Genomic DNA, 26,944 nt, shown 5'->3' with positions numbered 1-26,944 from the left:
CGCTGAGTTATTTCGGAAAAAATTCCGCAGGGCCGCCGTGCGCCGTGAGTGATCACCGCCGTTGGCAAGCGGGTCGCGGAGACAGTCACCATTCATCAGAGTAAATGGGTCAGGGAGTATCCGGAATCTAAACCAAGCAGCGGTGGAGATAGGGGGAAGTTAGTAAAAAAGGAAGGGTGGAGCCGAGGATAAAACATGTTGTTTTTTTTAATTTATCTTTTATTTAGCGGGAAGTCGTTTGCCCTGCCCACGAGAAAAAAAAACAAGAAAAAAAAAAACGGGAAAAAAAACCCCACATGTGGTTCAAATAAGTCGGCCCTGCCAGACCCCCCACAGACCCCCCGAAGCCAACTCCTCATTAGCAAGATTGGAGCGGAGCTGGAAGATAGAGTCAGGACGAAAATAAAAACCCTTTTGCTGTTTCAGCTTCTCCCGGACGCAGGCGCGTGGATTCACGTGGATCCAAAATCCAAAAGCAGACCTGTCAACGCACCTCATTGCGGTGCAGTGGGGGTCCCACGTCCTGCGGCAGGACGGATCGTAGGAAACTCCGGATCGGTACCATGTAACCTATACTCAATAACTCATCATTCTTTTGGCTATGGGCCGTGGAATGTAAGCCCCCCCGCCCCCCCGCCCCCACCGTGGTCTTTCTCAAGTTGCTCGAACGTATCGGAACGCTCTTCTGTTTGTGTTTGTTGTAACTTTCTCAGGACCCCCAAAACCTGCGCCCATGCGTCTTACACCCAGGAGGACAGCAATTTCCCTCTTTCGCCCCCCCACTCGCCAGACTCGTACCTTGCCCTCCCACTCCGTCTCTCCCACTCACCGTCTGCGTTTACTCTAGTTGGGGGCTGAGAGTCTGGCTGTAACGCTCGTACGCTCTCTGGCTTTTTTTTTGGGGGGGGTGTTTTTCCCCTCCCACCCTCCCTCGATCTAGTAAACCCATCACAGAGATAGGCGAGTCATAGATAATCCTGCTAAGAGAAAGTGAAGTCACGCTCATTAGGCCCTGTAAGTGTTAGACGGGGTCGCGGTGAGTCATCCGGACGTTTCGGCTCTCGCTCCGGGGCAGCGGGATGTCCAGCGTGAGTCAGGGCCCGGAGAGGGGCATTCATCCGGGTCACGGGGGGCCGCTCTAATACCATGTGCCTCTTAACCAACCACACCAAACACATGTATACACAAACAACCACAAATGAAACACCAGCCGCAGCGTTTCATAATCGCAAGACCGACCCGGCCTTTGATTAAGAGGAAGAAGGGCTTCTTTGTCTTTAAAGCGTCCGACCCATTAAAACCTTAAGCCCCACATCATTTTTCTCGACGCAGTGACGATCTTTGGCGACGAAGCGGTGCTACAAGGCCGCGCGCGTTCCCGCTTGCGGTTGCGTGATGTTTTTTGCAAAACAGTAATTTGAGGCCGGGGTGCGTCAGATGCCGCGTGCGAGTGAGTAAAAGTTGTGGAGAAGTGCACCTGCGGCATCTTGTCCCGTCCCCCCGCGTCTGCGGCCGCCAGGAGGACCCACGCTGCGTTCAGATGGCAGAGGAAACTTCCACTACAGCATCCTGAAACCTCCCATGTGGTCTGGAGACCACAGGGCAACGTGACGCTTCTTTAAGAAATTGTAGGAGAAGCAGGGTCATTCCATCGCGCCGCTGCCATTTGGTCCCTCTACTTAAAGATTTTTTTTTTTAGCGCCAAAAAAAAAAAAAAAAGCTGTTTTTATTATTACGTCATTTAAAATACATGTTTAACTTTCCAGAACAAGTATTTTTGTGGAAAGCTATAAATACAAAATTTTGTAGACAAACACCGTGCTGTCACCCATCCTGTCATAAATAGGATTGGAACACCAATCCAATATATCACATTCAAATAATATTTATGACTTAAAGGTGCAGTGTGTAGAATTTAGTGGCATCTAGCGGTGAGGTTGTAGCTCACAACCGACTGTGCACCCCTCCCCATGGTGGTGCAACATGGCGGCCTCCGTGGAAGGGGACGGTGGCCGTGAAACTCGCGAAAAACACGCAAGGCTCTGAGAGCCAGTGTTTGGCTTGTCCATTCTGGGCTACTGTAGAAGAAACATGGTGGCGCAACATGGCGGCCTCCGTGGAAGCGTACCCGCTCTCTATGTAGAAATATAAACGGCTCATTCTAAGCTAACGAAAACACAACAGTTCTTGTTTGCACGGGATTATACACTAATTAGAACACACTTATGAATATTATATTCCATTTCTGCCGAGTCCGTACCGTAAATAGCACACGTGGTGCCTTTAAAAAGCCATGCATGATGTTACTCGATTCCCTGCTCTTTCCAGCAAACCTAAAATTTTCACAATTAAACCAAACACTAAAGCTAGAGCCCCCCCCCCCCCCCCCCCCCCGCCCCCCTCCAGTTACAACAATTAGTGACAGGGGTAATGTGACGGGTGGAAAATTTGATCCTGAAATTGTCGCCATTTACTCCGGGGTGGAATTCATGATCTAATTTCAATGTATCTCAGCAGCACATAACATGTTTTTATTTATATGTAGAAATAAATTTTGTTTTATAAAATAAATATATATATATGTGTGTGTAGAAAAAATAAATAAATATATATATATATATATATATATATATATATGTATATATATATATGTGTGTGTGTGTGTGTGTGAGTGCGCGCGTGTGTGTGAATAAACAAACAAACAAATAAATACATATATGCGCAATATTAGAGAAAGTATCCAGCACCATATAAAGATGCACAGACATCTAAAAGTAAAACCTGTAAAAGTTGCCATTTGACCCATTTTCCTGCCCTGTGTGTTGTTTTTCAGGGCCCTCGGGGATCGAATTGTTAAACGCTCCGCGCCTTCCAGCGTCAACCCTCGTGTCTGTTTTGTTGGGGAGTCCTGCCCCCTGCCGGCTGCTTTTACAACTGAACAATGTCATATTCACGCTCGTCCAACTTTGACTTTATTCTCAAAAATACTTTTTTTTTTTCCCCCCCTCGCTCGTAGTTTCTAAGTTTTGTTGTCGCAGTGGTTATTCTAGACCTACTCCGCCATTTGAATCTCGACATTTCCTCTTTGATCTCGCTATTTCCATTTTTATTATCGAAATACTCTCATGTTGACAGCGGCCCTAATACCTCCCCGCACGTACTTTAATATATATTTAATACGCAATTTTGCGTTCGCCCGTGAAATACTTCACCGGGAAATACCAGGATGCACATTTTGAATCGCATTTCCAAAAATGTATCACTAAAATAAAAAATAAAAATAAAAGAAAAGAAAATTAAAAAAAAAAAAAAAAAAAAAAAAAAAATCGTCTTTACGACCTTTACGACTGTTCAGCCAATGGCGCACGATTCGCTGCACGGCAGTGTGAAGAAGATGGCGGAGACGGATAAAAATGCAGAGCGACTCAAGGAGAAGGCGAATACCTACTTTAAAGGTGCCTCAGCGCCGTTGACACGTTAGTCTCTCGGGGTGAAATGGAGAGGTAGATCGAGTTCGTGTCCCCGGGGGAAGGAACGACATGCCCCCCGCGTTCCACGCTAGGGTTTGGAGCCGGTTGCTAAGACCCCCAGCTAGCTAACACGGGGTTGCGCCTATGCTAACGCCATGCTAATCCCATTCATTGGATGGTACCCACGCTGGGCTCGCTGTGCTAACCTAGTCGTTCTGTTGACGGGTTGTTTGCGTGTATATATATATAAGTTATACACGCTTTCAGTGAAGCGCCATGGCCCGGTTCGCGAGATGGCTTTACGCTTACACCGTTTTGGTGCGAACGCCTTTGATTCTGACGTCCCAGCTTCGCTTGTTACAAGAAGATGCTAAGCTAACGCTAGTTGACCCATGTTACTGGATTATACTTTCTGTGAGAGCGCCCTTTATTTTTAATGGGTCACCCAAACCAAAATACGGTGTTTTAAATTATTCCCGCAAAACTAAACTTTTAGTTTGATGTGACATTCAACCTAGTCGTGCTTATTGTGATAGATGGAATGATTGGTACTTTTCTCATCCCGGAGGAAATTGCGGGTTCGTACAAAAAAATAAAATAAAAATAAAAAATCCATGTCGATAAAGTTGATGCAGTTCGTCTTAACAATTAATTATTAACTGTTTCTGTTATTAGTTGCTGTGATTATTAACAATCAGATCCGATGATTTCAACTTTCCTGTGTAAGCACATGTGGTGTGCCACGGTGCTCATTTAGAGGCCATCCCTGTAAAGTGACACCGTGGGAACGTGGTGTGGAATAGAGAGGAGACACGTTTGAACTGACAATTTGCTGAATTAATTTGATATGAATCGTTTGAATGTTTGACCACTGAAATGCAGAATTGATAGGCAGAAGTTGGGTACAATGATTGTCCAAACTCACGGGCAGTGACATGAGAATTCTCCACAAGTTGGATCTACACACGGACTGAAATGGATTACTCTGGAATTAGTTTTCCCTTTTGTGACCCATTTAGCTCACAGAACTATAACCCTTTTCTGTGACGTTTGTAATTATGAAATTGTGAACTTTATTTTATTTTATTTTTTCAGATAAAGACTATGAAAATGCAATCAAGTACTACACAGAGGCGCTGGAATGCAACCCAGCGAATGCCATCTACTACAGCAACCGAAGCCTGGCCTACCTACGCACAGAGTGCTACGGCTATGCCCTGGCTGATGCCACCAAGGCCCTGGAGATAGACAAGAACTACATCAAAGGCTATTACCGCCGCGCCACGTCCAACATGGCACTTGGCAAATTCAAGGCTGCGCTTAAAGACTACGAGACGGTAAGAACACAGTATTTACACTTTTACTAGATGTTAATTCGACGAAAGGGCAGTACACGTGCTAAACATCTCCTATTCCTACATGCAAAATAGGTCCTTTTTTAGATTTTTGGATTTCTTATCGAGGATTATTATTATTTTGCTTTGTTAAATCTTTTTGAAGGGAAGAATGAAATTGCATATCACAATATTTACAATTGACATTTAACGTTGTGATAGCATTTTCATAGATTTTGCCTGGCCGACGTACATTTTTCGGGGTAGTATAATTTTGTAATTTATTATTAAGTTAATTTGGTATGTTTGTCACTGTCTATTGTAACAAGCTGTCACCCAGCAAATGTGTTTTAATATTTCTCCCTTCTTCTTGCTCTAGGTTGTGAGAGTCCGACCCAATGACAAAGATGCGAAGATGAAGTACCAGGAGTGCAACAAGATTGTGAAACAGAAAGCCTTTGAGAGAGCGATTGCCAGTGACGAGACCAAAAAATCCGTTGTGGATTCTCTCGACATCGAAAATATGAGTGAGTATCAATTCATGGATTATTGAAGTCTGAATAGTAAATGACTGGAATTATGACTGTTGCGTAAAACATAACTGATAATGCTCTGTTAACTTTTAGATGACAGTTGTTTGGACTCACTTGTTCTCCATCGTGGTTGATTTGTGACGTTGACACTGTTACGAAGCGCCGCGTCAACGCTTCAGATACGCTGCCATGTTCATCTATGCTGCAATTCACACCGAGAGCGTCACGTAAGCGGCATGCCGCAAGCCTCCTAGATCCCTCGCCGATTTTTACGCCTCGGCTTTTTCCGGGCCGCACGCATAAACTGAAGCATACATTCCCATAGAGGTCTATTCAAAAGATGTATTTAATGAAAATTTCAATTACCAAGACGGGTATTCATAAACCACATATATAAACTCGCTGACAGTCCTAACGTGGATTACTGGGTTGAATTAACAAACTAATACATTTTCCCCACATCAAATTAAACCTCTATTGGGGCTGAACGATTTGGGAAAATAATCACTGCGAAAGTGTCCTCATTATGTACGATCTCGTTCCATAAGGAGATGTTAAATAAAAACACAAGGTTTGGCGTGCTAATCATGGGCAACCCATCGCTGGCATCCGTATCAATTCGCATCTTCTTCGGTGCCGTCGGAGAGGGAGACAGGTGTGAAAATTACGCCCTGACCACCCCGTTGCCCCCCTCGGGCTGGCGCTTGAGGCTGCTGCCTATAGGAAGAGCCTGCCCTGGACAGCCCTATTGGTTAGATTGCGTAACATAAAAAAAAATTACATTAATAATATTGGTCTGGTGCACCGTCGCTGTCGGCAACAGGGAGGACAGTGGAAGGGACGGTGAACAGAAAGACGGTCTCATTGCAGCTTGGAGTCAACTTCGGGCTCTAGTCAAAATGACTTGTCAAGCAATAGATTTTTATAGTAGAGAAATCTGTGAATTTATTTACAAGTTATTATTAAGCTATTAATATGTGTTCTATCAAATGTACAAGAATATATACATTTTGCATGTTTTTCTTAATTAAATAGTCAAACCACAAATAACTGATAACAAAAAATAATAACAATAAGAAAACACTTTATTAAAGAAACAGCTTAAAAAAAAAAATATATATATATATATATATATAAACACACACACAGTACATTGTGAAAATCTCCTTGCATCCTCCTCATCTGGTTAATGGCTTGAATGTTATTCTCCCTTGTAAGTCGCTTTGGATAAAAGCTTCTGCTAAATGACTAAATGTAATGTAAATGTAATGGGACGAACCGAATGCTGCCGCCCCCATGGAGAAGAACCGGCACCGCCTTCCTCCTGTCAATAGCTGCAATGTATTTATAGATTATTACTCATTTCAGCCATGAAACATGTTGTATTCAAGCCAGAAGCTGCTGCATGAGGTATAAACAATGAACCCTGCACTCACAAACGATTCCAACTACGTTAGGAAACAGCCTCAAACTGCGAATTAAATGAAAAGCAAAGGGTTGAAAATGAAAGCAAAGATTCACCCATTACATGTTGATACATTCCACAATTTGTAGTTTGAATGATAGAAAGTCAGGAGAGCGTTGCCTTCGCTAGCGCGTCGCAGACGGAATGAAGATGGACCCGGTGTGAACTGACGAATCGACGAACGTGTGACACGCCTCTTACGTGACGCTCTTGGTGTGAATTGGGGGTAACAGTCTAAAAGCCATGTTTTTAATTGCGCATTGTTTAATCCCTTGTTCACCTTTTGTAATCATGGTGACACCATAAGGCCGTTTGCCACTACATGCGTAGTTGTTATTTGCTTTAACGTTCTGGTTGTCTTTGGCAGCAATTGAGGATGAGTACACTGGCCCTAAACTTGAAGAAGGGAAGGTAACGGTAAAGTTCATGAAGGACATGATGGATTGGTTCAAGGATCAAAAGAAACTCCACAGAAAGTGTGCTTACCAGGTAAACATTGATTATAAAGTCAAGTCCTGTTATTGTTATGACCATGCTAACAATAATGACTGTAATATTGACTGTTAAGAATTTGCCAAATGTTTCCTTTTATTTTAGATGGTTGTTTCTTAGGTAGTGTCTGTTAAATGTCTGAAATAAACACAAGTATTTGTCATTTTGTGGTTGTTTTAACATCTTGAATATCTTTTTTTTATATCATTCCAGATTTTGATCCAAGTTAAAGAGGTTCTCTCCAAACTTCCAAGTCTTGTCGAAATCACGTTGAAAGAGGTGAGTATTGGGTGTTACTCTTGGATATGAGAGATATATATATATATTCCAAACTTCAGCCAACCTACAGTGACTACAACTGTAGGTCGAGGTTAAAGCAAGGGGAATGCTGCATAGAATATTTGACTGTTTATGTTCCTACCCGGAGATCTCTTTATAATGACACTTTGACTTTTACATTAGCTTTTTTTTTATGTTTTAGCATTCATAAAAGATGGATCATTGTCAACAGTTAAACAAATGTTCTTTTGTCTTAATTTATGACTTTTATTCTATTCGCACTGTATTTATTTTTCTGTCTTTCCTTCCACAGACAGAAAAAATAACCATTTGCGGTGACACCCACGGGCAATACTACGATCTCCTCAACATCTTCGAGTTGAACGGCCTCCCCTCACAGACCAACCCCTACGTATCCTCCCTCGACTAGCCAAATATCACAAGAGGTTTCACTCCCTTCTTAAAATATCATGGTTTAAAGTCCTCTCGTGCTCTGCGCCATTTAAATGCCTCAAGCTGATACCGGGACATGCACTACACTACCTCACTACCTCTCACGTCCCTCTTGCACGTGTTCAAATGTTTTAAATGAGAATGTTTCACTTATTTAATTTTTTTCTATATATTGTACTCATCTGTGAGAGCTCCACATTTTGATTCCCCTATAGGTATTTTTCATTCTTTCAATGTTCAAGAGGTTTATTTGAATCTTGGAAGTATAGAAGATACCTACAGTGGTTTCAAATGGCGATTGAAGCGTTTTACTTCACCTCTGTGCACGGTTGAACTTAACCGCTGAATTCAGCTGTTTAATGGTGATTTCGTGGACCGTGGCTCTTTCTCTGTCGAGGTCATTCTCACGCTCTTTGGTTTCAAGCTTCTCTACCCAGACTGCTTCTACTTGCTTAGGGGTGAGTACTGTGTTTGGCCTCGCTTTGTCCTTCAGAAAGGTACAATACTTTTTGGTACAAGGCTTTTTGTTCATCTTTACTATTTTCTAATGTCTGGAATGATAGTGGAGACATCAAAACTGTGAAATAACATATGGAATAATGTAGTGACCAAAAAAGAGAGCCAAGAGTCAGAGCTGTCATCAAGGCCAAGGGTGTCTACTTTGAAGAATCTCAAATATATTTTGGTTTAACGCTTATTTGGTTACTACATCATTACATATGTGTTATTTGATAGTTTCGATTTCTATGTGTGTGTGTGTACTTTGGTGACCTTATTTACAAACCCTTCAGGAACAAATATACGGTGATGGTTTGTTCCAGTGCGTTATGGCGTTGAAGCATTCGTTCATATAATCTCTAGGTAACCACGAAACGGACAACATGAACCAGATGTACGGATTTGAAGGAGAGGTCAAAGCCAAGTACACGGCACAGATGTTCCAGCTGTTCAGTGAGGTCTTCCAGTGGCTGCCCCTGGCACAGTGCATTAACAGCAAAGTCCTGGTGAGTGGAGCATCTGGCTTGGGCTGCGTAATCTGGTCATATGGTGGTTAAATGTCGTCTTTACGGTTGTATTACAATGTTCTGAACTTCATGGACCGCCTTGACCTCCTTGGTCATAATCTCCACATTGCTAACGCATGAATGATGCACCAATAGTTGTCCCCGGAATAGCGTCAACGCTATCGATTTTGAGGTATTGGTCAAAAAATGCCCGGCCCTAACTGTTTGCCTAACGCCACTTTGTTGATCGGAATTTAAGGTTTTTCACGATTTCAAGGCTTCTTTTACAAATCTTGACGTTAGCAAAAGTCCTCGTGTGCAATTCCTGTGTCTTCCGTTGTAGGTGATGCACGGCGGGCTCTTCAGTGAAGATGGAGTAACGTTAGACGACCTCAGGAAGATCGACAGGAACAGACAGCCTCCAGACTCAGGTGGGAGCCAATGACGCGTGTGTGTGTGTGTGTGTGTGTGTCTGCGTGCGCAGTCGCCCCTTGTTAAAGTGAGTCACAAGGATAGAAAATCCTGTGTGTGTGTGTGTGTGTGTGTGTGTGTGTGTGTGTGTGTGTGTGTGTGTGTGTGTGTGTGTGTGTGTGTGTGTGTGTGTGTGTGTGTGTGTGTGTGTGTGTGTGCGCGCGCGCGCGCGCTTATAAATCTCTTTCCTTCAATGCATGTTGTCTTTTTTTTTTTTTTTTTTTTTCCAACAGGTCCCATGTGTGACCTGCTGTGGTCCGACCCGCAGCCGCAGGTCAGTGTCTCGCATCCACTTCCATGAACCCTACCGGTGTCCTGAATGAAAGAGATCCTCACCTTCTCCCCTCCTTCCTCCCGTGCGTCCCTCAGAACGGGCGGTCGATCAGCAAGCGGGGGGTGAGCTGCCAGTTTGGGCCCGACGTCACCGAGCGCTTCCTGAAACAGAACGACCTGGAGTTCATCATGCGCAGCCACGAGGTCAAGGCCGAAGGCTACGAGGTCACCCACTCAGGGCGGTGCATCACCGTGTTCTCAGCACCCAACTACTGGTGCGTAACCACGTCGATCTGCCGTGCGGCTCGATGACGTCGGGTGGCGACTCCGTGGCGTTGATTGTTTTTTGTCGTTTGGTTCCTCCCTGCGCAGTGATCAGATGGGGAATAAAGGAGCCTACATCCACCTCAGGGGATCTGATCTCAAGCCAGAGTTCCACCAGTTCACTGCTGTGGTCAGTAGCCTCCTATTTGCCTCAAAATAATTTAGAAGATCAACTGATTATTTTTTTATATATATATATTTTTTTTTTATTATTATTATTTTATTTATTTATTGCTGTCTTGCCTGGTGCTGTGAGTAATAAAAGTATTTTTGGGACTGAATTTGTATAAAACCTTGCTAGCATCTAAAATATGTTCCATCACAGTGGACATTTCAAATACACGTGAGCTATCTTGAATAAATTTGTAAAACTAAAACTAGATGAATATAAATCGTGCGGACCAGTGTTAAAAGTGGTAATTCATAAGATTCTGTTGGGTGAAGTCCCTGAATCCAATCCAAAAAAAGCAATGTATTTTTTTTTTTTTTTCCCCCAACATCCAAGTTTGACATAATCTTTCTTTTCGGCTTATTTATTGTCTTTATTGCTTGGGGTGGTGGAAGGTTTTTTTTGGGGGGGTTTTTTTGCCGTTTGCTTTTGCTTTTTTGTCAATGTCCATCCATATCCATTTACTGACTGACTATCAACGCTGCTTTGCCCAGTTTTCCTGTAAAAATCCCATCCCAGCGGCTAATCTCGATCTCTCGATTTCTGTTCCAGCCTCATCCGAATGTCAAGCCCATGGCGTACGCCAACACGCTGATGCAGATGGGGATGATGTAGAGTCTGTTTGTGGCACCGACAACCTCCCATCCACCCCTGACCACCTCATTCCCTCCAGCGCTTAGACATGCTCCTGCTCAGCAGAACGGATCCATCTCCCTCCAAACTCCTGCTAGTTGTGTCCAGAATACACAGTGTGTAGTTCAGGCGGGAAGAGATCACACGCACAAAAAAAACAGTCCAGTTGAGAATTGGACTACGTTGTTTTTCGTACCAGTTAAAGCTAAAAAGGTAATTGAAATTGTTCGTTCCTGTGTACCATAACAGGGTAAAAGGAAACTCTACTCTGACCATTGCAGATGCATCCCTTCTGAGCTTATTTTTGTTTTGTTTGTTTTTTAATAGTTCACTGTACTATGATACTCATCAGATGGGATAAATATCTGGTATGTACCAAAGATCTCAGATGGAATTGATTGTTCGGTTTTATACGAGGAGCCACTCATGACTCCAATATCTAGAATTGTACAAATGGCCACGAGCACAGCTCAAAGCAACCTGAAAGTGGAGTGAGAGCATCATATTTATGTTGATTAGAATGTTTCAAATTATGCTACAATAACGATACCATTTTATCACGAACATTGAATCTTATTTTATTTCTGCAACATGCTGAGTTAATGTTATGGTCCCATCTCAGAAAACCGTCAAGTATTCACCGAAGACCACGCTGTGTAGCTTTAGGTACACTCTGAAAGGTGCTGTTTGCCATTTTGTTGTGTGTTTAGCTGGTTCAGCCACGTAACCGATGAAACAATTATTTTGCACTGCTTCCTGTTCAGGAAGGTCCCGCTGCTCCCCTCTGTCCGTCACAGTGCCAGCACCCAGCAGTAGACCCTCCTGAATAGTTTGACCACCAGTGGCACATCAGTCCTCAGTGTGTGTCCAATCACCAGTGGTTTTCCCACGTGTCGGTTTCTTCATCTCACACACTCGTCCAAATACCAACCAACCCCCTCTCTCGAAGCGCACAGTTGCATCGCCCAGTGGCCCTCGACTTTTTAGATAAGATACACTGACGTGTATGTATATATATACTGTAACATTTAAAGATTCCGTGTACATGTTTGGAGAAAGATATTGAATAAAAAAAAATCAGTCCAGTGATTTTTGGTGTATTTATGTTGTCCAACTGAAATTTCCTGAATGCGTGGTTCCGGGGTGTGGCGTCGCCAGCCCCTGGCGAGAGTGACACTGTTTGCGGTAACCATGGGGACGGGTCGCGGCGCCTTTTTAAAACGGGCGTCGCGCCCATTCTACGTCATCAACAGCTGATCGCCAGCGCCGCGCCACGTGTTTTAGCGCTCGCCTGTTTCTGACGCGAGGAGGAGGAAGAAGAGGAGGAGGAGGAAGAAGAAGAAGAAGAAGAAGAAGCAGCAGTAGCAGGGGAATCCGCACCGCGATGCCGAAATACTGCTCCGTCCCAAACTGCAGGAATGACTCCGGGAACTCCAACGGGAAGAAAAGCTTCTACAGGTGAGTGCCGAGTCACTGTGGTTGTAAGCAGCTGCAGCTGGAGCCTCCCCGTTGAAGCTGTCCCCGTCCGACGATGTGGTTGTGTGACGAGGGCTCCGTCGCGTTGACTTCCCATGTCCCTCCGCTGCCCGTGTGTTTGCGCTGCCCCGCGGTGCCTTTGGGACGCGGTGAACGAGTGAAACTGTCCCCACTTCGGACTCTCCCTTTAATCTCCCAACAGGGAGCCCGCGCGTGTTGCACTCTGGGTTTATTATGACGCAGTTCTCCCGAGATGAGGAAAGAAATGTCCTGGCGCATTAGAGTTGTCTTGGAGAAGTTGCGGGGTTTTTTTTTGTTGTTTTTTTTTGTTTAATTTTAATAACATGATAGTATAATAGCGTTTCCATTGTAGGTGCATTCGCTTAACTCACGCCACGGTGTTAGAGCGGCACACATCAAAACTATAGGCAATAATACAACTGTAATAAGAATTAAAAAAAAAAAAAAGTACTATTTTAAAACTACAAAAATTACATAAACCCGTGTACAAAATACCATATGTGTTTTATACAATTTAAATTTGCACCGTCGGGAACCTGTTGTCGGGTGTTTGACATGTTGACTTGTCCTGCAACGTACCGAGGTCAGAAATTTGGGAATGTGACCTGCCTGGACATCGAACTGACAGGGAGACGCCCTTTAAAGTAGTGTGTGCTCGCGCACACACACACACACACACACACACACACACACACACACACACACACACACACAGTTTGTCCCGGGAATAAGTTCTGCTCAGCACAAAACAAGGGAGAAAGACCTGTGCGACTGGACAGGGTCCTGGGAAACGAGCACAGCCTTGAATGAGGCGCTGTATTGGTTTTTCTTTTTGTTTTTATTTTTATTGATGAATGCCGATAATATCAAGTAGGGCTTCTATATTTTATACTGTTTATCTCCTACAGGTCGAATGTAAATGCGCATTTCTAACGTCTGGTGTCCGTTCCATCACAGGTTCCCCCTCCAAGATCCAAACCGGCTGCAGCAGTGGCTGAGGAACATGGGGTGTGAGGACTGGGTCCCCTCCCGACACCAGTACATATGCCACAAACACTTTGCAGATCCTTGCTTCAAAGTCCGCTGGGGGATCCGCTACCTTGAGAGTGACGCCGTGCCCACGCTCTTCCAGGTGGCTGAGGTAAAACGAAAAAGGGGGAAATAAAACAAATTCAGAACCAGATCCGCCTGCAGTGGAACAGCTTCTAACCCCCTTCTCTGCCTCCTCCTAGAAACGGAAAGCCGCCGAGCTCGGTGTGAAGAAATGCAAACGGCTCCGAGGCAACGGGAATGTGTGCATCCTTCTCCCCGAAAACGGGATCCAAGCCGCCGCCGGCGCTGAGCTGGACGGCAACATGGACATGGTTCACATTTACGAGATCGCCGTCGACCCGTCCCAGTCTGAAGTGTCGGGGAGGGACGGCTCGCGCGACTCCGGAGAGTCGGGAGCCTTCCCCGTCGCCTTTTTTCAGACGGTGGAGGATCTGCACCAGCTCGGCGCCGAAGAGAACGCCGAGGTTGCGGCAGTGTTGCCCGCGGGGAGCGCACAGGTGCAGCCGGTGAAGGGAGTGAGGACTGGAATACCGGGCGCGGGACCGGCCAGCCCCACAGCCCAGATGGAGGAGGGCCCCGCCTTTCTGACCGCAGAGAACGTCGCGTGCGATCCAGAGGAGGCGAGTGACGGGCGCGACGGCGCGCAGGTGATCGCCTACTTGGAGGCGATGCTCGGCGCTCCAGCCCGGGCCCCCTCGGCGCTGTTCCCCGCCTCCCCCAGCACGGTGCTGTCCTCCGCCCTGGGCTCCAAGCCCATTGCGTCCGTTCTCCCGATAGTGTCGAAGCACCAGCCGCCCTCCCCGCCGCCTGGCGCGGGGGGAGCTGGCGAGGCGGGGCGGGGGCGGGGCCGAGCCGACCTGGACGGCACCCAACAGCAGGAGGAGCACTGGTGAGTCGCGGCAGTATTTGAGCCCGTGCGGTGCCGGTAGCGCCGCATTCTCCGGACGTTCGGCGCAGCGGCGCTGGAGGAGCGGGTTTCTGGGAGTGTAGCTCACGCCTGAATTAAACCGCCTGTGGATTCAGTGAAACATATAAAAAGACCATTTAATTCAGCTAGATGAATAACAACCTGGAGAACCAAATCCTTTAGTCAGTTTTGGTTTTTGCCGATGTCGATCCGGTGCCAAAAGTGATCATGTGAGGAATTGTCAAACTTGTTTTAAGGCTGCCTGTCCTGTTCCATGTGGTTTGTCTGTATCCACTTCTAATGACGTTGACGTTGCGACCAAGTCCTCGTAAATAAAAGATACTTATGTTGCCAGAGGGCAGTGGTGGTTGGAGCTAAATAAAAAGTCATTGTCTTGTTCAAAGAGACCATTTCCCCCGGCAACGTCCTGCCTCACCCTTTTTTTTGCATTGCATTCCCAGCTACTACAAGAACAGCTTGAGCAAGGAGCAGCTGGAGGCGGTGGTGGCCGAGCTGCAGAAGAAGGTGAAGGTCCTGCAGCAGCGGCACCGTCGGCACCTGGAGAAGCTCCTGGGCCTGGAGAGCAGCGTGAGCCGGCTGAGGCGGAGCAACCTGCTGCACCGGGAGCGGCTGCAGCTGCTGGAGAGGGTCAGCGACGCAGCCACGACAAAACCCCTTCGCCGTCGCGGCCGTTCTCGCGACGCTGCCGAGCTAGCGCCTCGGGAGGCGGCCGCCGCTGCTTTCGCGAGATGCCCGCGCAAAATAAATATTTGCGAAAGTTATTGGTAATGTGGATATTGTGACCGAGCAGGAAGCGGCGTCGATGAGAGTGGAGGATCAGAAAGTTGCATTATTTTACTGTAACGCAGCCTCACATACAACACCAAACTATGTGTTATTACAAACACAACCTCCCAGATGACATCTAGTCTCATGTCCCAATATTGGTATTATATCGACGTACCACCCAGATCTAGTGTCGAGTCATTTAAAGCACCTGTTTAGGATTTCTTCACTATCATTTCTATTTTATATCCTATAATGTCAGGCAAATTTGAGGACTAACTGAGGGAATTAATGTCTCACGATATTGCTGCGCTCGGGTTTTTAACGTCCATGGTCGAGTGACGCTTTGAATTGAATTGGCCGTTTATAGGATTATTTATAATGTAAGCAATCGTAATTAACAGTTTAAGAACGATGGCCTCGATAACTTGTAAGCAGCGTGTCATTGGGGGGTGGGGGGGGGGATCCAAATAATTCCAGTTGATATGAAACGTTTCGTTTTCCGAATGTTAAGGCTGGTTCAGCGTGTTTGGCGACGAGCAGCCCGGCGTGAGGACGTTTGGATTTTGGCTCCTCAGCACTGTTACGTGGTGTCCTCGCGTAGCGAGCGACGCCGGTAATGGTGAAAGTGGCGAAACGACACAAACGGCGTCAATGTTTCCTCCTCAGGCGCTCGTCCAGACCGGTGCCGCCGTGTCGGACGCCACGGGAACCGTGGCCATCCTGTACGAGGGCGACGACGGCACGTTCCTCTATGACCCCTGAGCGAGCGGGCGGGCGGAGGAGGCCTGATGGAGGACTGAAGTGTGTGTGTGTGTGTGTGTGTGTGTGTGTGTGTGTGTGTGTGTGTGTGTGTGTGTGTGTGTGTGTGTGTGTGTGTGTGTGTGTGTGTGTGTGTGTGTGTGTGTGTGTGTGTGTGTGTGTGTGTGTGTTGGACAGTACCAAAACTCAAATGATGTATCTCAGACAATTTGAAAATGCGCTGTAGTTTACTCCCCGCCCCCTTGACATACTGTATACAATGATCAACCCTCGAAGGTGTGGATGGTGCAGGGCGTGGCGGTAGATTTGTATGATTTACACAAGTACAGATGTTTAAAATGGGAAATTGATTCCTGTCGTTCTTCAAAAAAGGAGAAGTAGCCTTGCAGCCCGTTATGTTTGTTTTTTTTTTTAGTTTTTTTTTTTTATATACTTTGCATTATTACAGCTCTTCTATTACACTTGTTCTAGGTCATTGCTTAGGGGGGGTCGTTCAAAATACACCTCTTTACCACCTGGTGTTGAGCACAAGTGTGATTTAATCATCTTGAACTGTGTGTATGGGCTGTGAACGGTGAAAATAACACTTCCGCAGGATATTTCATCAGGTTTATAAGTGCTTTGACAGCCAGCAGAGCGGTACGTACACGGATGGGATCGATCTTCTCAGTAATTTACGTGGGTACGGCGTGTTTGGTGTGTCCCAGCATGAAGTCAGCTGTACATGAGCTGGCGCACGCCGACACCTGAACTGAACAGACCAGCAGTCAACACGTTTATCAGCCATGTTTAACCATCTGAACGCGCCCAAGTGTCTGCGGAGCCCAAAAGGAACGACGACTTCGGTGTGACGTCATTGAGTTGCCCTGCAGGGAGCCCAAATGCGTGCTGTTCACAACAACGTCCGCTGGGGGGCGCCAGTATCGTGCGTCCAGCAATCATAGTGGTGATAGTAAATTCCATGTAACTTCTTGAGTCACAGCAGTGAAGTATTTAATAAGTGAAATTACTTCGAATATTTTGAGTATGATTGTGAGGTTTGTATTTACGTCTGGAGTTTATTAACATTCGGAATGACGTCAACCAAACGCGACACTCTGCTCCTAGCGGCGAGAAAGCGCATGTACACGGAAGTAGAATATTTTACAGTAGCGGTGCATTTCGATTAAAAAAAACAACAACAACGTAGGTGTTGGGTGATAAAACTGTAAGGGTTTCGCTACGCATTAAAAGTTGTTGTTTTTTTCCCCTCACCGTCTTAAAATGCCGTCACTGAACCACCGCAACTGTTTAGTAGAGCAAAGCATTATGGGTAAAGACGTAACGCAAAAAGTCAGCCGACACTTGCGGAGGGACATCAGAGTATTTATTGACGTGCATGTTTTTAATATAATGAGGCTCAGTGCAGTGACATATGAAGTTATTTATATGGCCCCTTTCTCACTCTCCGCGTTCACGTCAGAAATGATACGCTTTAAAACACGACAAAGCTGATTCCTACGTGTGACGGTGAGTACAACATGTCTGCTGCGACAAGGCCCCGGGAGTTCCTCCAAGATGTCCCGGCAAACAAACTTTAAATCAGCGTCGAACACTCTCGTGTTCGACGAGAGTGTCGAGTGCATGCGTCAACTGGCCGGGTCGGGGTCAGGGTTAGGGTCAGGGTTAGGGTCAGGGTTAGGGTTAGGGTCAGGGTTAGGGTCAGGGTCAGGGTTAGGGTTAGGGTCAGGGTCAGGGTTAGGGTCAGGGTCAGGGTTAGGGTCAGGGTCAGGGTTAGGGTCAGGGTCAGGGTTAGGGTTAGGGTCAGGGTCAGGGTTAGGGTCAGGGTCAGGGTTAGGGTCAGGGTCAGGGTCGGGGTTACGGCTAGGGTTGGGGTCAGGGTTGGGGTCGCAGTTGCGCGTCCTTTCCGGCAGGGGGCGCCGAACAACCAGCGGTGGAAGTGAAACCCGAACCCGACCAATGAAGGTCTGGACGCGGCCTGTAAACCAGGGTATCAAAACAAAACACACATCTATATCTATATCTATATAGATATAGATATAGATATAGATACATTTGTTTCTTTTATTTTTTTAAATTCTTTATTTTACACTGGATCAAAGGGCTGTGTACTGTTGCGGTAGAAGAGACGCCGAAATAGATTTAAAACTCCCAACCTCTATAACATGGATAATGTTTATGGATAATAAAGAGGCTTTCCAAAACATGGGAGGATAATTAAACGGCCATTAAGAGCGCGTTTGCCGAAACGCTAAATAAAAAGGGTGGAGATATCTTGCGTTCCACCCTATCTGTCAACAATGGATTATTGAGTGTGTTCTGAAGCGTGCTCCATGCAGGTTTTCTTTTGGGGCGGAGGGGGATTTCACTCTTAATATTAATTTTAGTTATATACATATGGATTGTAGTAGTTCTGAATGTAGCTGCATTTAAAACTAAGTTGTTTATGTTTTTATTTAAAATTATTTGAACTAGTACAGTACAAGTTCAAATAAAAACATGAAAAGGAGCTGGAATGAGTACAAGAGGTTCTGATTCCAGCTTTGAGATGCTGGACGGTGTGTTGTACAACTACAGTGTCCCATTAGTAGTTTGTATGGTAATAGTGGTGGGAAGGACAGCGTCAACGTGAGGTGCACAGAGTACAAGAGGAAAACAAAATGTCAACAAACATGCTCTTGCCTTTTTTTTTTTTTTTTTTCTCTGCGTCACGAGAGAAATATTTCATGAAGCCGAAGTAAATAACAGCCGAGGGGAGAACTGTTTATGCCATCATCAGTTTTAGACGCACACCAGCCGCTTATAAATAAGCATTATTTATGCTTTCTGTGGAAAATAATCACATTTTTGGCTGTTCTCCTCCACAAGAGGGAAAAATAAAGATGAACGGTCCAGGTCAGCTGTCAATCAACATGGATGTAAACATGTTGGAGTTCACCATTATATTATAATAATCTATTCATGCCCATAGTTACTGTCCTGCTCCAGATGGACGTCCTTGGACTGAGCTCAACCCCTGATGTGGATCGTAGTGTCTATTTCCATATTACATGCATGTTAATATGTTAAAATCTCTGTCTTTGAATCAAAACATGTGAGGGGTTTGGCTCGAGTGTGGTGGCTGAGAGCCGCCGAACGCCATAAAATAAAAAATAATTAACATTAATTTTCAACCATGGAAGATATACATCCGGACCACGAGGCGACATCCGAGGCCGTGCGTGCTTTTCAGCAGAGGCTTTCAGAACGATCCTGTTCATCTCCGTTAACCGGCGCTGATTCCATGAGTCGGCTATCGGAGATGTGACGGGAGGCCCCGGGCCCCCCGGTCTCCGGCTGGTTCTCATGGTCCTGGCGAGTCGGTGCGGGCTGATGGACGGCAGGGCGGCAAGGAGACAAAGGGAACAGTTGGTGACTGCCGTCGTCTTGGCATGGGTTGACGGAACGGTGTGACTGGAGGTTCAGCCGGATGCTGTCACCAGCCTGTAAGTGTAAACAGTGAAAACAGTTTGCACACTGCCTCTACACGAGAGATTTGGTGTGATTTTGGTTTGGTTCAAGGGAAAATGGAATGAAATGTACAGTGCGTAATAAATTCTATTCATAACATTCATACATACTTTATTCGTACATGCTTCTTCCATGAGAAAGGAGTAGCCTTTATCAGTCCCAACATTCCCATGCTAAATAATCATAAATGTCGATCAGCCTTGCAGCTGCATTTAAGAGTTGAAACATAGAAATTCCACAGTGCTATTCCCAGTTTGTTTAACCTTGCGGCATTTTTTCCCCCCGCAATTATACAGAAATAAAAGTGTTACGGTCCAATTGACCCGTCAGCTGATGTATTCTATAGAATCCTTATAGAATCCAAATCCTTTCTACACACACGTTCACTCCGTCTCTTACCCAGTGACGACTGAAAGTCACGTTAATGTTCCCCTTCAGTCAACAAAGGTGTTTCACATCCACACACACAGTTCCATTCTCCGTGTTTACATTTCATACATTTCCGATGGTTTGCTGCTCAGTGGCGCCACACTGAGGCGTGTTGCTCCCCGTGTTCCGCAAATCGTCCAGGACGCTCATCCCGAGCTTGTACCTTTGCCATTTCTTATTTATTTCCGACTGCACCTAGCGGGAACGTGGAGGGTACGGCAACAAGACGAGGGAGGGAGAAAAAAAAATTGTTTGAAGGGTAAATAAATGACAGAGTATCTCTCAAGACGACGTCTGTTTTATGCGTGTTTGTGTGCACAGTTCTGGTTCTTTGGTTTTTGTTTTGTGTGCCTTTTCCACCCCTCGCTCACGTCACAAGCATCCTTTATACCGTCAAACCCGCACACAATCACCACCTACCTCCTTGTTGACAAAACAGTAGAGAATGGCCACAAGGAGACCCTGGGGGTAGAACATGTCATTTAGATGAGCTGTTGTGTCCAAACATTTACCCATTTGCATACCAGATAGTGGATTCGGGCATTTTGGCAGCCCGGGAGTGATCCAGCCTCCCGCCATTACCTGGAAGGAGTTGAACAAGACGTGGAAGAAGACTTTGATGTTGCGAAGGACTCCCTCCGTGTGTTCCTCTACCATCACGGCAAAAACCACCTCGTGGATCCCCAGCAGAGGGATCAGCGTCATGGTGGACTTCGCCAGCCTGGAAAGATAAAAGAGAAGGATGGAAAGACAACTTACTCTTATCTTCCAGCTGTGGAAGAACAATATGAGCGACGACTTTTGATACGACATGTTGCGCTGAAGTAAATTCCATTGGACTGAGCAGCGATGGCGCTGACCACACTCAAAAAGCATCGACAAGTCAGAGACGTACTTTGAGAAACAAAGATGGACTATTTAAAGGGGAGTGTTGCTTTGCACTCGCATGTCAATCACACGGTTTCAATGCGCAAAAATAGGTAACAGAGACGACAGAGTGTCCGTAAATGAATGCGGCAGCTTATTTAGAAAACAACATCACGGTTCTTAAATACAAATGCAGATCAGTCTTAGAGTTGAGCCTTTGAAACCTAAGAAGCCCCCAAGAGCTGTCTGTATGTGTGAGGCTGTCTCGCTTAAAGCAGCAGTAATACCACTACCAAACCGCCCACAAACATCACTTCTCTGGTCTGCTGATAGGTTATTATGTGGGAGCATTTGATGTTGGGCATTTATTGTTTCGCAAAGAAGAGACGTAACAAATGCAATTAATAATGACCACAACACGCACTTTGTTGGGGCTTGTTGAGCAGATGGTTACCTGAACTTGTAGTCGGTCTGCCTCATCCGATGTGACTTTAGTTTGGATACGAGGATGTAGAGGATGCGGATGAAGATGAAGAAGTTGACCTGGGGGGAATGTGATAGCACAGAATAAATGCTCCTGCAGATGAAGTTGCCGGTTTGGAAAGCAGAACACGTCGCCTGAAAAGAATGCATTTGAAGGATGAAGATTTAGAGTTACCAAAATAGCCAACAGGATGGGTGTGCGGATGATCCACCAGTGCACCATGGATTCATTAATCTCCCAACACCTGTAAATACATAGAGCTTAAATAACCTGAAAGCTTCGAGTGCATCAAGGACTGTTTACATTTTAGTTGTTTTTTTTTTTTGGCTCAATCTCTCCATCTCTCCATCTCCACCTCGACCTTTCTTTTGTGTTTGCTTTTGTGTCTACAGATGATGCATTTAATATGCACAAAAAGATCATGAACACATTACCTTTTTGTAACCTAAAATTAGTGATTACATTTTAATAATTTTCTATTCTTAGATGCTGATCATTTTGTTATACTGTCGTGTTCAACATTTTCTTTTTCTCTGACTTGTTCATGCTAAGCCTGAACTGTTTTTTTTTTAATCTGTTCTCAGAACTTCATCTTCATATCTGTCATCATATCTTTCTGTAATGTGGGCCTGGTAAGTCCCTTGAGACTGTGACTGTGATAAAAGGCTCCACAAAATCCAAAACCTGATTGGACTTGGTAAACCCAAAATAAGTCCCAGACAGATAGAGTTCAACTTCAACTCAAATTTTTTTGCAAACATCTTCATTAATGTTCTTTATTGACTTTAACCCATTTGTTGACTTTAACTCTGGACATTTGCTGCCTCTCCCTCTTATGGGACTTATTTTGGGTTTACATTTTCTTGAAAAATGCCACCGTCCCCAAAACAGCTGGTTTAGTAGTGGCATCATATCATTATTAATTGTCTGACCTTGTGTTTTCATACAGATGTCGTACTATGATCCAAGGGATTACAAACAGCACTGGAGTCCCTGCACGCAATAAAGAGTGTCAATTTTACGACAATCACATGTGCGACATTAAACACAGTAGGTCCCATATAGACTGAAAAGCAATGCGGCAAATGACTGGTAATGTATTTATTCATCTAAGGAAATAATTATGTTCTACATCTTTTCGCCATTTAGTTATCGTGTGCGTGTGTGCGTGTGTGCGAGTGTGTGTGTGTGTGTGTGTGTGTGTGTGTGTGTGTGTGTGTGTGTGTGTGTGTGTGTACGTACCCCAGCCTATGAGGAGGTATCCACAGAAGTAGCTGTCTGGAGAGAACACCATCAGCACCAGCAGGTTGTGCAGGTAAAGTCCTTCCACCAGTAACCAGAAGTAGTTCGCTCCAACACAGTACTGCATCAGCACCTGAGCTATGCGGCAGCCAAGGAGAGCCTGTGTGTGTGTGTGTGTGTGTGTGTGTGTGTGTGTGTGTGTGTGTGTGTGTGTGTGTGTGTGTGTGTGTGTGTGTGTGTGTGTGTGTGTACACGCACGCGCGCATGCATGCAGGGGTAAAGGGGTGAGAGGAGAGTGGATAAATAGTTGCTGAGCTATTAGTAACCAGTCTCCCAAACAAGACTGAGCCAACATCAATCCAATACTGAGTGAATGCAAAGAGTGGAAAATAATGATTCACAACAGACGCCGAGTGTTCACTGTAGTGTTACTGTGCAAACTTTGGGCATGTCATTATTTTATTTTCTTTCTAGCCCATGCTGACTCTCTCTCTCTCTCTCTCTCTCTCTCTCTCTCTCTCTCTCTCTCTCTCCCCCCCCCCACCCCCCTCTCTTTCTCTAACCTGATCACTCAGCAGACTGGAGACGTCCCTGTTGTCCCTGAGCTCTGGAGTGTCTCTGACCAGCAGAGCGTCTCTCGTCAGGATGGACGCCGCTCGCAGGATGAACGACCCAAACAGGTTGGAGTGGATGTAGTTCCTCGTGCAGCGCAGCTTCCTGGGGACATCGTAAAGTTGCAAGGCACGTTGAGAAGTGCACCTTTTGTGATTTGTAAATCCATTACGAGAGCCAAATGCTGATTCTTTATCTGTTGAAAGGTGTGGTAGTTCTACCTGAAGAAGAGCAGTATGGCAAGAGCCAGGGACAGGCCTGCCAGGCTGAGGGAGTAGCCTACCGTGTACATGACACGGAAGTGGGCTAAGATGGTTTTCTGCTTCTCCTACAGCAAAAAAAAGCAGCATTTATTCTGAAAATACATTTTTGGTGTGTGTTTTGTTCTGAGAAGAAATAGTGTCAGTATTGTCATGTTCCAGGCTTGGTGTAGGAGGGCTGGACTCGATAGGACGGCAAAACCCAAGTTAGTCAGATCATGGAAACCTGGTCCAGTGCCAAAATGCTCATCTTCTCATTGAAAAACCTTGAATTAGCTTAATAATGTGAACATTACAAGGTGGGAAGTGTCTACATTTTCATAAACATCCATTGTGTTGAAATCCATACTTAGAGGCAAAATAGGGTGAAATTGTGTATGTGTGCGCACACACACCTGTGCCTCTTGCTGGCTGGTGTCGTCATCACACTGGGAATGGTCCCTCCAGCTGTGACTGGAGTTGCTGGTTTCCCACTGAGCATCTGCTCCGCAGCGCCGAAGGACAAAGCCATGACGCACTACATACCGCACAGGCAGAAACACACAACTTGTTACATCCGTGTGTGTGTGTGTGTGTGTGTGGGTGTGTGTGTGTGTGTGTGTGTGTGTGTGTGTGTGTGTGTGTGTGTGTGTGTGTGTGTGTATTCTGATAATTTCCATTTTAATTGAATTTTTGATCTGGCTCCTGAAGGGTCCCTGGGTGAGATTATCCCCCGTTATACAGCCCTTTTTTCACTGTTCACCATGATGTAAACCACCAGGTTGTTATTAGGGGCGGGGTCATTGTTCGGCTATGTCTTCGCTTGTAGGTTGTTTAATCTCTCCTGACTTGTGTTGTGCCCACTTGTGCTATACTTTTAAAATTAGACATGTGTCTTTTGTCTTCAATGTTTGTCACAATATAGAACATGAAGCTATAACCCCAGCTGCTCTTGGAACCAAAACAAAGTTTTCAGCAAGCTTTTGGGCTGTCTTTATGGTTAAGTTGAGTCACAGCTGCTCAGAACCAAAGCAGCCGGAACCATTTGCACCTTCATTTTAAAGAAACTGGCAGGAGCTGCCAATAGTGGATTCAAATTCAAATGACGATGAAATATCCGTTTGTGTGAATGTCGGTGGGTGGGTTGGTGGGTGTGTGTGTATGCACGCACCTTGTTTATGCCAGGGCAGGTACCAGGGGCAGGGTACCTGGACGGTGGAGTTTGGCTTTCCATCTGGCCAGCAGGCGTACCTGTCAAACATACGTTGACAGTACACACCTGGGAAAGGAGAAGAGAAAGTAAGTGAGAGATAAAAGTAAGAGTTATGGTTTTGTTCAAGTTCAAGAGATTATTTGTCACATACATACACATACGGTCGTACATACAGTATATGCAGTGAAATGTCATGATACCCGGTGATTGTGTGCGTGCGTGCGTGCGTGCGTGTACGCTACCTGTGGGAATGGGTTCTGTGCTGATATTACGCAAACACTCATGTCTGTAGAGGTTCCACTCCTCCACCGTGTCCTTCACTGTTTTACCTGAAACACACTGCAGACACACATAGACACACACAGAAACACGGTCACAAGGCCAGGCTATTTTGGTGTTGGGTCATCAAGTCATTTAAGGGTCACAATCATTCCTCTGTGACTTTCAAAGATTACCGACCATCGGTCTTGAATTACTCGTCTTTAACAACTACTACAGGAACTGAGCCTCTGACCTCTACAAACAGGCAACAAGGCTGGCCATTCCAGGCAGCAAAGTGAGCTTTATCAGGCAGGTTGAGGTTATCAGGAAGGACCCATTAAATCCTGGATCGCTCCAATGGCGCCCTCCACGAGGAGTTTGAGCTCCTTCCTTCAGGCCCTCATACCCAAGCCAAAACGAGGTGTCCCGGAGTCTCTTTTGTCTCAGTCTCCATAAACAGAGTGAACCGCCCGACGCGACGGTAAATCTTCCTCCAGGCGCAGGAACCTTGCACGGAGCACTTTAGACGGGATGGGGTGTAATGACGCCGCTCGCTTCGACTTTGATGTTGTTTTGCATGTTATGTATTACGTTCTGTCTTTTATCCTTGCTGCAAACTCAATTTTCTTTGGAACACTTAAGTTGAAAGTTGGAGTTGAGGTTAAATGGAATTATGTATATACTATATTAAATGAATGATGCAGTGATGCATGATGATGCTTGAGATTTGTAGCTTGTTGTTTTACTCTTTACAATAAGCAAAGCAATGAGTAAGTTAAGCAGCGGAGACTAATGTGTAATGTCTATTGAAGGAGTAGTTTTGAGTTAAAACTTCCTTAAAGCTGGTAGTAGTACTTTGATACTGGAAATACTGAGTTCATATACTGCTTTAAAAAGGAAAAAAAAATGTTTTTACCAAAACATTTACTCTTACTGTACAGACGATTAGCATTACATTTGGTTCACTGACACCGAAGAAACTAGATGGCTTTTGGGTTTAAAAAATAAGGGAGCATATAAAGTGCTTTTAAATAAGCATCTTAAAATCTATTTATTCAAAAAGGTTGTTATTTTGTGTCTTTTTATTCAATTTATAATTTCCAATTTTCAATTAAAAAGGTATGTTATAGATTTCTTCTTCTTCTTCTTCTTCTTATGAGGGGTTGTACCAGTATTGTGACTAGCGTTCTTGTTATATTGTCCCCTTCCATCAGTCATTAATCACACAATATGTCACTCTGATTTAGTGTCGTCCCAAAGTGCCATAGATGCAAAATCCCGGCAGCCGTTGTGGGAAATGTGTGACAGGCTGCATGATGGACGGCCGTCACCCAGAGTGACGTGCTCCCACTAACAGTGACACGTACCGCCGTCCCGTGGAGGAGTGACAGGATGAGAAGCACCGCGCCTGAAGCTCCCATCACTGAGACGCTCACCGAGGTGGCCGACAGGCGCTCATCTCACCGCCGAGGGTGTGGCCGGGGAACGGCGAGGGGTGAAAACGACGTCATCAGCACAGGACGAGGTACAGCCACTTCCAGATCATCCACGTCCATCAAGTCACCGAGTTCAGCCACTGACCTGAAATAAAGACATACATAAAAAGCCTCATTGCTAACAGCATTTTGGAAAATATGTTCATATCCTTAATTATAGTTATTTTCAGTTATATATGGAAATATTTAATTCAAATACCGAAGGCGAGACTGCGGTGGCATTAGAGGATAATCATTTTTTGGTGAAATACCTCTCATGAAAGGCTTAAGTTTCAGCATTTACACCAAGTGACTTTTCTTTTTGATTTTGACACCCAATTTTTCCATCCTATCTCCAAAGACACGTGAAAATAATCTTCAGTAGCAACTTCTGCCATGCAGAGCTAATAATTCATGGAGGAGTCAATTCTTCACTGAGGTCTCGGCTGCGAAGCTAAACACAGAGCTCTGCAGCAGGTGCTGATGTTATCTGAAGCCCCGCCCTGTCGCTCTGCGCTTTACGCTTTTCCCCGTTGTGAATTGGAAACAAATTATTTTTTTAACCACTGCATCACGATCAAGATTAGAATTGTGGATGTCACAAATACTAACATCTGGTTGGAATCAATACCAGTGAAATTTTAGATTTTTTTTTTCATGTAGTTGAGTAATAAGAACTCTTAATTACAACTGGACAAGTATATTCG

At 45.2% G+C, this 26,944-nt stretch overlaps 3 protein-coding genes across 3 annotated transcripts; 2 read left to right on the top strand and 1 right to left on the bottom strand.

Annotated features, from left to right (window-relative positions):
- Positions 1–3,358: 3,358 nt before the first annotated feature.
- Positions 3,359–11,936, top strand: ppp5c (protein phosphatase 5, catalytic subunit; the record flags this gene model as incomplete). The annotated part of the gene is made up of 13 exons (XM_080006522.1): positions 3,359–3,455; positions 4,566–4,807; positions 5,184–5,331; positions 7,170–7,291; positions 7,508–7,573; positions 7,887–7,985; positions 8,379–8,484; positions 8,888–9,030; positions 9,374–9,461; positions 9,735–9,775; positions 9,871–10,049; positions 10,147–10,228; positions 10,820–11,936. The coding sequence occupies 13 exons, from the start codon at positions 3,359–3,361 to the stop codon at positions 10,880–10,882; spliced, it is 1,476 nt and encodes a 491-aa protein (XP_079862648.1). The 3' UTR covers positions 10,883–11,936.
- A 294-nt stretch (positions 11,937–12,230) lies between these two features.
- On the top strand, positions 12,231–16,050 carry LOC307235295 (uncharacterized protein). Its single transcript, XM_080007330.1, has 5 exons — positions 12,231–12,358; positions 13,355–13,538; positions 13,630–14,339; positions 14,819–15,005; positions 15,813–16,050. Exons 1-5 carry the CDS (start codon positions 12,285–12,287, stop codon positions 15,906–15,908), a joined length of 1,251 nt encoding a protein of 416 aa, XP_079863456.1. The 5' UTR covers positions 12,231–12,284; the 3' UTR covers positions 15,909–16,050.
- Positions 16,051–19,133: 3,083 nt separating this feature from the next.
- On the bottom strand, positions 19,134–26,183 carry LOC307235304 (gastric inhibitory polypeptide receptor-like; the record flags this gene model as incomplete). The annotated part of the gene is made up of 14 exons (XM_080007339.1): positions 19,134–19,388; positions 19,914–20,039; positions 20,265–20,306; positions 20,427–20,565; positions 21,166–21,254; positions 21,370–21,439; positions 22,128–22,188; positions 22,438–22,597; positions 23,001–23,154; positions 23,271–23,377; positions 23,705–23,826; positions 24,460–24,567; positions 24,744–24,840; positions 26,130–26,183. 14 exons carry the CDS (start codon positions 26,181–26,183, stop codon positions 19,134–19,136), a joined length of 1,584 nt encoding a protein of 527 aa, XP_079863465.1.
- Positions 26,184–26,944: the final 761 nt, after the last annotated feature.

This window comes from Zeus faber, assembly GCF_960531495.2.
Source record: "Zeus faber genome assembly, chromosome: 9".
In the NCBI taxonomy this organism is placed as follows: domain Eukaryota; kingdom Metazoa; phylum Chordata; class Actinopteri; order Zeiformes; family Zeidae; genus Zeus; species Zeus faber.
The sequence above is the reverse complement of the archived record's forward strand: the minus strand, read 5'-3'. Positions and strand labels throughout refer to the sequence as shown.

Excerpts from the sequence above, each read along its gene's own strand:
- LOC307235295 (XM_080007330.1), top strand. The coding sequence starts at position 12,285 with ATGCCGAAATACTGCTCCGTCCCAAACTGCAGGAATGACTCCGGGAAC. Across the intron at positions 12,359-13,354 it reads GGGAAGAAAAGCTTCTACAG|GTTCCCCCTCCAAGATCCAA; the intron begins GTGAGTGCCGAG and ends GTTCCATCACAG. Across the intron at positions 15,006-15,812 it reads GGCTGCAGCTGCTGGAGAGG|GCGCTCGTCCAGACCGGTGC; the intron begins GTCAGCGACGCA and ends TTTCCTCCTCAG.